Source organism: Miniopterus natalensis, chromosome 5 (assembly GCF_054644295.1).
Source record: "Miniopterus natalensis isolate mMinNat1 chromosome 5, mMinNat1.hap1, whole genome shotgun sequence".
In the NCBI taxonomy this organism is placed as follows: domain Eukaryota; kingdom Metazoa; phylum Chordata; class Mammalia; order Chiroptera; family Miniopteridae; genus Miniopterus; species Miniopterus natalensis.
Window position 1 is genome coordinate 29,323,217 of NC_142085.1, and position 12,748 is coordinate 29,335,964.

The window sequence follows — 12,748 nt, forward strand, 5'->3', positions numbered from 1 at the left end:
TATGCTTCTCAGGGTCAATCAGGATCATTTAAAGTTGAAGTCCTTTACCTAGATGAGACCACTGAGTTCTTAACATTATTATTAAAAAGATAAAGTACATATTAAAAATATTTCTTGGCCATATATAACTTTGTGTCGTAAGAAGAAGAAAGGTACCTAAATTTTAAAAACAAATTTAATTTATGTTTCCTAATTTCTGTATTCACTGTTCAAGAAAGATGAGAGAAAATTTTAATTTTCTTTACATGAAAATTTAACTGGGTGATAGTGTATATCAAGCTGTTTTGGTACAGTTAAGTAATTAAACTTTACACCTCAATGTAAAAAGTTCTGGTCTTCAGCATATTGTCAGGAGGAAGTTTTTGTCAACTGAGACGGAGTGACAATCCGTCTGCCTATAATTCTAAATCCCTAAACTGTCTGTCTAATTCTAGATTTAGATAGGAAACTGTAAAGAAAAAATGGAAAAAGGAGGTAGGAAACATGCTTAATATATTTAAGTATATGTTTAAGCATACTTAAATATGCTTAAATATTTCTCTCTCTCTCCCTCTCTCTCTTTCTGTGTCAGTTTGAGGAAACAATCCAAACTTATAATAGGTGGACACTATTATCAAACCTAAACTTTGAGTGACTATGACAAAGCATGAGATAGGGCCATGGTCTGTCTTGTTCAACTTTGTGTGCCTAGGGCACAGTTTCCACAAGGTAGTTTTTCAATAAATATGTTTTCAATGAGAACAACTAGTGATATCGCACAAATACACAAGCAAAGAAACCTAAGAGATTAAAAACAAAGAACAGAGACATTTTCCATGAAGGTACCTGAGTAAGGATTTCACCAAAACAATTAGTTAACCCATGGGCCTCTTTAATGCCTGTGATTATATCTATAACCAAGATGTTGGCTGTATAGTAAATTATATGTGGTTCTCACTTTGCAGTGTTGATTGCCTCATTTTTAATTAATGCTTTTTATTGGTCACTTACAGTACCAGGTAAAACTATTACTTCGATAATTGTTAAAGATAACATAAGAATCATGTAGATCACAATTTATAAAATTAGATCCCCACATTGGGAAGAATAGCAGTTAAACTGTGCCCGATGTCTAAACAGACCTAGTTTAATGCCTCTTACACCAATCAAGTAGCTGATAAGGCCCTCTTTCATTCTGTAATATATCATGTGTAGATGATAAATTAGATCTCACTTTATAAACATGGCTCTTGCTTCCCTACGTAGGTCACAAATGAACCCACCAATCATGGCCAGCATTTTAAAGTGAATGGGGAATTTTAACTAATGAATGATGGAGTCTATTCCTTCTTAGATACAGAACCAACCAACCAATAATTTTGCTGTTTTACATTGTTTTCTGACCTGCACTAATTCACCTGTGTCAATTAGTACAGATAGCCCTAAAACTCAAACTAGAAATGGCCACTCAACAAAAATCCAAAGTGTTTTTGTGTTTCATGAGGACCAAATGCCATTTTTATGACCAAATTTATGTGTTCATTTAGAGTGCCCTCTACATTTTAAGCTGGAAAACTTATCTTTGTGTTAAAAATATTTTTTTCTGAAATCTCTGTGTATTTGTTTGCTGCTGCTGCTGTAATAAATTACTCTAGCCTCAGTAGTCTAAAATGTTCATTCTTTTATGTATTTCTTGATTTCAGAAGTTTGAAATCACTCCTACTTGGATAAATAAAGATTTCAGGAGGGCCTGTTGCTTTGGTAGGCTATCAGGGTAGACTGTTTCTTTGCCACTGTCAGCTGCTACATGTACCTATGGCTTGTGGACTCTTCCTGCATCTTGAATGAACATCACTCCCTTCTCTGCATTTGTAACCACATCACTTTCTCTGTCCCTGACTCCTTCTGTAGCCCTCTTATAAGGATCTCTGCAATTATTTTAGGCCCATCTGGATAATCCAGGATAAAAACCTCAAAGCAAGATCCTTGTCTTAATTATATCTTCAAAGTCTCCTTTTCCACATAAGGTAAATTAGTAAATTCTGGGGGGTTAAGATATGGGGATATTTGGGGGACCATTATTCAGTTAACCACACTCTGGATTCCCAAAAACTGTTCATCAAAATTTGCCTTCAGTTTACTTAACATTTACTTTTGATATCCCTTCTTAGGTCTATAGACTTAGCATAACTTAGCGATATTATGGCTCAAACTGCTATTAATGAGCTTCTTGGGAGAAAAAAATGTCAACTTAAAGATCCAAAACATAGTATGAATGACATTCACATAAAAAACACCTTTTTTTAAATAGTTTCACCAGTGATTTCTCAATTATGAGAGGCAAATTTTTAATTTATAAAAACTTCTTAAGGCATTTTATTTTTTTACTTTTTACTTTTAAATTCCATTATTAATAAAGACATTTGTTGCCTTTAATTTCCCCAAGGCATTTAGTGTTTATATTTGTTTCCTTTAAATATGAGCATATCAGTCATTCACAGGGATTACAATAATTTATATGAATGAAACTGTCATTTCTTACACTTAAGCTGTTTAATTTCTTTTATTAATTGATATAAAATTCTGCTGAAAATAAGCAAAAGAGATGATAGGACATAATGAAAACTCCCTCCATGCTTGCTCTTATACATGGATAATGGTATCAAGTCAAATCAAATTTGGAAAGTGTGAGAGAGGCTTTTTAATACATTCATTACTTAAAATCCTTCTTAAATTTCTTTCTATTGTATAGCTAGTACTAATTATTACAATCAATCAATAGAAAACATGTAGAATTACAAAGTGCTACTTATTGTATACTAGTTAAGTTACATACACTTTGCATGTAGAAGTGACATTAAAATAAGCATGAATCCCTGAGCATTTCTATTTTTGTCCTAGAACAACCAATTTCCTATTAAGAGTAAATTATTTTCTGTACACAAAGTCCTTGACATAAAATAGAAGCTGTGTGGTAACTTTAATCTCTATTAATCCTCTACACTGAGATCATCTGTTGCTTCATTACTGCTTGCTGCCTGTGAAAGCAAAATCAAGAGGACCCAGATAATACTGTGTGAGTTTGACCATTAAAAAAGGTTCTACTTCTTTTTGTGACTAATAATTGTAAGGCAATAAAGCCATCTGAGAACAGTTCAAACATGAAATCTAGGCAAGATTTTTTTCTTGTGCTTTTGAAAATGTTCTTACAAGTCAAAACATGTTTTCGTTTGCTGATTTACATGACTGATTCAAATGATTAAAATAGATTGAAGAATGAAAATAAAGATTATCCTTTGGGACAGCATGGATGGACCTGGAGAGTATTATGTTAGGTGAAATAAACCAATCAGAGAAAGACAAGTATCCCATGATCTCACTCATATGTGGAATCTAATGAACTGTCGAAACTGATGAACAAAACAGATCCAGAGACATAGAAGCATGGAACAGGCTGAGGGATCTCAGAGGGAAGGCAGGGGTGGGGAGTGTAGGGGGAGATTAATCAAAGAACTAAGATGCATGTGTGCATGACCTATGGATACAGACAATAGTGTGGAAAAGGCCTGGGGGGGATGCCGGGTGGAGGGAATCAACGGGGGGGGGGAAGGAGGGACATCTGTAATACTTTCAGCAATAAGTATAAGTTTAAAAAAAAGATAGTGTGAAGATACTACTCTCTTTTAAACTACGGTAAGCAGGTCAACTTCTCTACCAAGAACCTGAATAAGAGCGGTATAAATAATTGATTAAATGAAATAAAGTCAGAAAACTATTAAGAACTATGTCTATGAGAGACAGAGAAGAGCAGAGGAATCATTATCTCTGAGTATAAGACATGGGTTGGTATATTATAGAAGTGCATCCTGATCATGTGGCATTACTGAAGCTACTTCAGCAGTTTGGCCACTCTTGGACTATTTCATGTTTAATAAATCTGGAATCCTGCTCCTGCCTCCTCCTCTATTTAAAAACAAGTAGAGACAGCTCTCTCTCACCATCACACTAGTTCATGCTACTTAATACTCCTCCTCCAAACTTTTCATATAAATGTCCAATGATATAAATAAGAAGAAAAACTCCAAATGAATTAAATCTGAGTATTTCAGAGGGAAGGATTGAGAAGCAGCACTTGTGACCAAGCAGCATGTACCCCCTCTTTCTGAACTGGATGTACAGAGTCTGTTTCCAAAATAGGATGGAAAATAATCACAAAGCAATTTGAGTTAACCAACTATATGCACCTAACTCTTGGGTACACGGCCCACATAAACCAGGCAAAGGCTTCTCAGCCTGGGAGCTATCTTATGTTATGGTCTCCCAGTTTGAAACAGAAGCTTCTCTTTTTCAAATCTGAGATTCTTTAAACTGTCACAAAGTATATTTTTCTTTCTGTGAAAAACCTATACTATTTTCTGACTTCCACAGCCTATACTTCCTCTAGTCAGGTTTTCTCAACCACAGCAATATAGGTATTTTGGAGCTGATATTTCTTCATTATGGAGGCTGCCATGTGGGATGCTTAACAATGAACCTGGCCCCTACCCACCAGATGCCTGTCGCAGACCCAACCCTGATTTGTGACAACCAAAAACGTCTCTAGAATTGCAAAGTATCCCCTCAGGGCCACAATCACATTCGATTTCTCTAGGGATCTTTTTATACCTGACTTCCAGAGATGTCTGTGTTGCTCGGCACAAACTATGGCATGCCCATCCAGTCCTTAAATCTAAAGGAAATGTTGCTGAGGACTGATGAAGAATGAAAATATTGGTTTGTTTATCTGGTTGAGGGTACAATCAGAAGGTATCTTGGGTGGCTTAGAATGTAGTTCTTGGGCCAATAAGAAATAGCTTGGGCTTTTCAGCTCAATTTAAGTTTTAGGAGCAGATCCTAGTGTGAAGTTTAGACTTTTTTCATTTTGTGTACGTGTGTAAACTAATGTTTTCTGTGTTCATAACATACTTATCTAATCTACCCTCCCATTTTGATTAACTTTTATAATTTTTTATATTAAAAAACATTATTGAGAGGTATTTTGTGCATAACATGAGCACCTCTCCTTAAATTTCATGTCAGCTAGTTAGCTCCAACTACCTCATTAAAGAGAGGGGTCGGGTTCCCTGGTGGTCAGTTTATGGAGTCTCTGCTTGTCCTACATAGTAGCACCCTTCCAAAGAGGTTCCCATCAACTACACTTGGCATAACTTCCACTGTTAGAATTTTGCTGCCTTCTCTGGACGGTTATTCCTGTACAAAGAAACAAAGAAATCTACCTTCATAGAGCTTAAATTTTGGCCTAATATAGTCTCACAGGCAAAACAAAACAAAACATGAAGAACGATATGGTTTCTGGGAAGCAGAATGGCAATAGTTGTTAAGAAGAAAGATTGAACAAGGTGACATGTATAGGCTGGAAGGGAGTTTTTAACATTTTAGATTGGGAGTCTAGGGAAGAACTCATCAAAAAGGTAACCATTTGAGAAAATACCTAAACAGAATGAAGAAAATGAGAACTTTGTGTCAAAATATTCAAGACAAAGGTCCTGAGGCAGGAGCATGCTTGGGTTTCTCTAGGATCTTCAAAGAGGTCACTGTTGCTATTTTAGGGTGAGCTAGAAGGGATATGATTACATTGAGTCTTTGGTAAAATATTTACCTGCTCTAGCCCAGGGAAGGTCTATTTATGTGAGTCCTGTGTGTGTGTGTGGGGGGGGGGGGAGGGTAGATATTCTGTTTAGATTTTCTGTTGTTAAAACTAAAATTCTAAAACTCTAAATCCTACCTCAAATGCAAATTTCACTCATATGGAATACTAATTTGAGCTTCTTTCAGTGTGAGTTTGCATAAGTCACGCTTGTTGAAAATAATTGTAAAAAAAAATAACTAGAGGATGGAAATAGAAGAGAGAAATAAAACAGATGGTAACGTTAAACTAGCTGAGTTTTAAAGTGTTTTTTTTTTCTGTTGACTCCCTTATGAAAACTTAAAAAGATGAGATAAAACATAAACTGCATTCTTATATCTGCATCCCTGAACCAGCTGTAGAAGAAAACCATAAAGGTTTTGCATAAAGCTCTCATGGCATTTTCTTTGATGGTATAAAAAGCAGCAGTCAACTTATAAAATACCTGGATAAACCTAAATCAGAAATTGTGGCTCTAACTATGTGTATTATCTATTTAAAATTAAATCAGATTTATTAGTAATCATTAAAACTCTAAGGAAAGGAAATTCTGACTCACTCCTGAAGCAATGTAAATAGTTCTTAAATGCATAGTGTCTGTTTTTTTATTTTATGTGCATAATATCAATTCTATTCTTTATTTTAATGGTTGTCATTTATTTATTTAGATAAACACAAAAATGACAGTAAGAACCTTCCTTTTTTTTGCCATGAGCTCTTAATTTCTTCAATTATTTATTCTTACATGGTGGCTATTAGAAATCTGACTCTCATTTGGAAAGTGACTTTTTTTTTTTATCATCGGGACCATTTATATTATTAATGTTGAAAATGCAATTGACATTGTGAAAGTGTTGATTAGAAATTTTTCATCACAATTTCAATAAGAAATTTCAGCATCCTTATGGCACTTTCATTATAAATAAAATGAATTGAAAATAGAGATATTTAACTCATAATGAAAAGCATGGCTTAGAATTAATAAGGTTCTGACCTTCAGGGTTTTCTTTAAACGCCTGATGTTGTCCAGCCTGTTACATTTAATATAAACTCTTAATCTTAAAGTCATTATGGAGTACACTTTATTGTTCACATTACTTCAATTAAATGTATATTCAAAAAACATTTTTTTCCTGATTGTAATTTTAGTTTAATCTCATTAACAGGAGCAAACAGCTGTCAAATTGTTGATTTATTTTATTTTAGCTTATGTTATAAACATCTGTATAATACAAATATTATCCCGGCCCCAATGACCATCAAAACTCTGATTAACCCTGGGGTTAAGTTAGCTCCAACTTGAACTCAGAGCCTCTCTGTGATTCCCAAAGCCATTCTTCCCCATGATTCTCTCTGGTTCCCTGCTTCTCTGTTCCTATGAATATTAATTTGTCCTTGGACCCCGTTGGGGTCCACTGTTTCCATAAAGTCATTTCAAATATACAAGAGACATTTTATGTTAATTAAAAATTATAAAGTCCTGAATGATTATGGGTACGAATGTCAGTTGCGCTGTGTGTATTTTGAAGCTCTGCTATTAAATGTATAATTTCATTTGATAAATTGATCCAATTATGTATATGAAATAAAGTTCTTCCCCTTTGACATTTTCTTATATTCAAGTCTACCTTATTAATAAAGCTGCACCAGTATTTATATTTATTCTACTTAACTGTTATATGATATAGCTTTCCATTATTTTACTTCCATTATGTCTGTATCTTTTAATATAAAATGAATCTTTTTTTTCTTTTTTGTTACCCGAGGATATTTTTCCATTGCTTTTTCAGAGAGAATGGAAAGGAGGGAGGGCCAAGGAGAGACACAGAGGGGATACAGAAAGAAAGAGGGGCGGGGGAGAGAAACATCGATGTGAGAGAGACACAGTAATTGGTTGCCTCCTGCACACACCCTGACCAGGTTGGGATGGAGCCTGCAGTCCAAGAATGTGCTCTGACTGGGAATCAAACCCAAACCCTTCAGTGCCTGGGCTGACTCTCTAACTGCTGAGCCACACCGGCCAGGGCTAAAAGGAGGATCTTTCAAATAACATTGATTGAGTCTTGTTTTCTGTGCCATTAAAAATCTCTATCTTTTAACTGAAGTGTGTAATCAATTTAAATATGCCGTGACCTTGGATATAGCTGGATTTAAATGTGTCTTATTACTATTTGTTTATTTTATGCCCTCTCTATTCTCTTTCCCCCTGAAAGTAAATATATTTTTGTTTTCTCTAAATAGCAGATGAATAGTTTATAGCTTTTCCTAAAATATTATAGCTCATCAAATAGTCTCTTTGAAATTAGTTAGCATATTCAAAAGTTAATAATGCAAACATCAAATTAGAAAAACAAATATTAGTTATAGAATTCCAAAAATATTATAACCTAGAAAGATATATTTTATATTTGCATGCTAAAATAAAATGAATATGTGATATTTTATTGTCTTTAATACATTAGATTAAACTTAAGTATCATAAAAAATAATTTTAATTTCTATCTTTCATAACCACTATGTAATTTGAAAAATATATTTATAAATATACATTAACTTAAATAGTAACCATTTCAAAATTCAATACAGCCAAAACTAGGATTATTAATCAATAAGGAAAATAATATTTCTGAAAAATTGTTGCAATGTTAAAAACATTTAGTAATGTACATTATCATTGTCATTGCATATATGCGAACCCAATGAGAAGGTTAATCACATTCCTTTCCTGCTAATATTTATTCTAATGGAAGTCAGTAAACTTAAAGTAGGATCACAAAATGTGCAAGGTAGTAAGAAGTCCATTCAAATTTCTTAAAAAAAGAAATTCAAATGGAAATAGAGTCAATAACATATAGATAATTGTCAAGGCACTAGAATAGTTGAGATATCCCAGGGAAAAGTGCTGGTGGAAGAAGAAAAACTTAAAAATAACATCAGCGATAAATACTCAGAGACCATCTTGAAACAAAACCAGAAACCAAAACATAAACAGGATAATATAAAATAATTTCAAGCCAAAGTAAGAGAGACATTTCAACTAGACAATTTAATATTAAGAAAATAATAGATACATTTTAAAGAAAAATTAAATGGTGTTATATACTTTATATTGAAAATAGATATGTATAGTACTTGAAAGAATGCATCCAGAGTCACACAGAATAGGTATAAATCTAGCTTCATCTATCACTACTGATGTGTGTAAACTCAAGGAAATATTTCAAAAGCTTCATAGACATTTTATTTTTATATAAAATGGAATGGGATTTATGTATAGATCAAATAAGGTCATAATCATAAATGGCAAGTTATAATGCCAAAGGTATTATAGCTGCTAAATGTTATATTCTTATCCTATATATTGTTGTATAGTAACAATCTTATATTTTAATATATGTTTGTAAAAATACAAGAATAAATTTGTTCATAGTCCATTCCATAAGTTGATGTTTAATTATTAAAATATATATTTTATTAAAATATTTTATACTACAGAAAATGAGAGAATAAAATAAACAACACAATCTTACCATCTTTATTTATCAAAAATCCATTTCTTTAAAAAAAAATAAAGCATCACAGGTACCTTGTAAGTCCCATTGGTACTCTCACTGACTTTACTCTCCCACTGTCCCCCTGGAGGCAGTTCTAGCAAATCCAGTGTGTATGAATAATTCTCACGTGTGTGTTCACTTTGCTATAGATTTATGCAATCACAAAAATATGAATTTGTGTTTTAAAACTTAAACTATTTATTATAACACTGTGCATATATAATTTTTAGTAAGTTTAAAATTCAATATTATGTTTTGATATTTGTAAGTTTTGATACATGTAGCTATTGTTCACTTATTTTATCACTTTTTATATTTTCGTAGTATGATAATGCCATGATAAATTTATCCATTCTCTTACCCTAGGCTTTGGTCTGTTTCAGATTTGGACTGAAAATTCTTTTATATGTCTCATCCAGTACAAACCAGGAAATTTCTCCAACAGACTTACCTGAAAATGGAATTGCTGAGTTACAGGATATGCCTTACTGTGTGTAGTACACACCATATTTGTAAAATTATTTCAAAAACTATCCAGCAAAAAAGCATATTTTTAAAATCTTGACTAATAACTACCAGACTAATTTTATTCCCCATCTGGTTTAAGAGCTTAAGGCATTAGTAACTGTGGTCTTATATAGAGAGAGACATAAATCACCAGTACTCAATTAGTTGTACTCTTATTTTATAATAAAACCACTACCTAGACCACTTATTCATGCCCTCTGAACATAATTCTAGTAAGTTAAAAATCTCTATTATTAAATTATATATATATTCAAATATCCATATAAGGGTATATTTCTCTGGCTTAGACTGATAAAAGCATTCGAAGTACAGAGTGCCTGAAGCTATTGTGTTTTGATGTGCTAAATTACTTTGCCATGTATTAAATTACTTACTCTGAATCTTCCAATTATATTGAAACACCATTCTTCATTCAGACAGTTGATGCTGAGCAGTCTACAGTGGTCAATTACTTTCTCACAGTTTTTTCCAGTAAATCTTGGCATACAACTGTAAATACATCAGTGTAAATAAGAAAAGTTGCCAATTAAATATTTTCACTGAAGTCTATTGACAGATTGGCAAAAAGAATAATGCTTTGTTTAAATTACATTCAACATATATTATTACATGATACTTTCATTCATTAATGTTGTCTTTGTATACTTGTGTCCTTAGCAAAGGAGAAAAGATTTATATATTTAAAGGGATTAGAGTAAAATAAAGTAATTTTCATTGCTGGTCTTCATATTGCCTTTGAGAATTTAACAGTAAATCAACTTTGCTCTAACTAGATATTAACAATAAAATATAGACCATAGAAAACTAGTAGAATAAAAGAGACCATTACTGAAATGTTACAGAAACGATGACAAATGAGATTTTTAATCTTTAGTAAAGCTACTAGATACTGATGATGTACTATCAGAAGCTGATGAAACACATGAATTTCAGACATAGTGCAATGAGTTACAGTGGAAAATAATAGCATGGTCATAGTTGGGCTAATTTTTTAATAAAGCACTCTTGTAACGTATGTGCCTGACAGTAAAGTTCTTGGCATTAAGCTTTTGATTGTTGAGGTGTCTATTTCAAAGATCCATTTTGGTCAAATACATCTGTTGGCAGCTATCTGACACCTACCAGCTACACAAATAGATAAGCAGCCAGGCCTTCCCTACCCATGAAGTTTCCCTTTGATAGCCCTGGATAACCTAGGTAACAGGCCGCTCGAGTGCCTCTGCTTTCCTCTTCCTGCTCCCTAATTCTGCTCTTATGTTTTAAAATCACTCATAAAAAGTAAACTTTGGAAACCCTATGCACAACACCCTCAAGCCTAACAAAGGCAGAACCCAGGTCTGAGCTCTCTCTCTTTTTCTCTGCCTGCTACCTTGCTACCTGGCCCTTGAAGGTGCTATTTACCCTCCAGGACCTGTGAGTAATAAGCTTTGCATTTTCAAGTTCCCTTATGGTTATGCTGTGCATCTCACAAACATAAGAAGAACCCCAAAAGCCAGTCCAGCCACAACACTGGCTGCAGTTGAAGATATGTCTCTGGAGACACCACAAGCAGTGGGGCCCCGGTGACTGCCCCAGGCATTCCTAGTCTCACAGACAAATCTGGATTCCAGTTCATTAGCTCCCATCAATAAAGTGCTAGAAAATCCATACCAGTGTATTCTGGCTTCCTTTGCCCTCACTCTCATTAATTTGCGAAAAATATTCCTGTACTTTAAATCACATTTATTAAATCAAATGGGGTACTAAATTAAATGACAGCGTGTCTCTCTAAAGTAAACACTAGAGAATTAAGAGAAAAAATCATATTTCTTAAGACTATGCAGTTACAAGCTAACTTAATTAATGAAATGAATTGTACCATATATTCATTACTTTAAATTTCTTATAAGAACAAAGGATAATTTCATAAAAGAAGAAACCAAAGGCCATGTTAACACAGTTCAACTGAAATAGCTTCAGTGAAATATTATTGTAAATTACTTTTCCTGCTCTTCAAGACACAGCTTTGAAATTTCATCCTATAGGATTGAATCATTCCTTCATTTATATCAATAATAACCACCCATTTTTTTTCAGCACCTACTATATGCCAGTCACTAGACTAATTACTTTTATACAATTTTATTATTTTCTCATTCAATGCTTATAAACCCTATATGAGATATATTATTACCACTATGTTATACATGAAGAAACATACTCTGAGAAGTTAAGTAGGTTGCTTTGGTCATATCACTAGTTTTAGAGCTGTTATTAAAATTAAGTACAGTCTAATTTTAATTTATTGAACTCGGCTACTCCATTGATGACACCTGTTAAGATATGTTTACCTAACTTCTCTCATTCTGAGGACTTAACCAGTGATCCAGAAATAATTCCAAATACTACTTTTTAAGAAAGGTGCCATTTCTATCCTTTCCTATTTGATGTAGGGATGGCAGGAAGAAGGAAGCACTAGAATATCAAACGGTGAGTTGTGGCTATCATATCTCAGCTTTCCTCTTGAGTGGGAATGGATTAAATTGGCAAGACTAGCTAAGGACATGTATGGAACTTGGATTTATATTATTCTGGAGTATGGTTTCCAAAGATGAGTGAGGGTCAGGGCTATGAATTAAATGAAGGTCTGATCTTGTCATTAACGAGATCAGATCAACAAGTTGCTGGATGAGATTAAGCAGCAGCAACTCTGAGAAAGAAGTTTCTCAACAAAGCAGGGTTTATTGATGGTGAAAAAAATGTGCCAAAGTGTTAGTACTTTCACTACACACTAAGAAGGAAGCCCCCAAACACCATCTGTGATACTTGGTAGAGGAAAATGTAAGCCAAAGGCAGAGGAAACCATAATTAGAAAATATTCCTGTTGAGTCTCAGGCTATCAATCCTCTAGCCCTCCACTCCTACTCATGGCTTAAAATCTAACAGAAGCTCCCGAAACTCATCCACAGGAAAATAACATCCTATCAACTCAGCCTGCAGTGAGGGAAAGAGCAGGCTTAAA

At 33.6% G+C, this 12,748-nt stretch overlaps 1 protein-coding gene across 1 annotated transcript in view; it reads right to left on the reverse strand.

Moving 5' to 3' along the window:
- The window catches only part of EYS (EGF-like photoreceptor maintenance factor), a 1,117,601-nt gene that overhangs the window by 1,019,500 nt on the left and 85,353 nt on the right, over positions 1–12,748 (reverse strand). Inside the window, 1 exon segment of the mRNA XM_087817245.1 lies at positions 10,122–10,236. Coding sequence (XP_087673371.1) covers positions 10,122–10,236 — 115 coding nt within the window.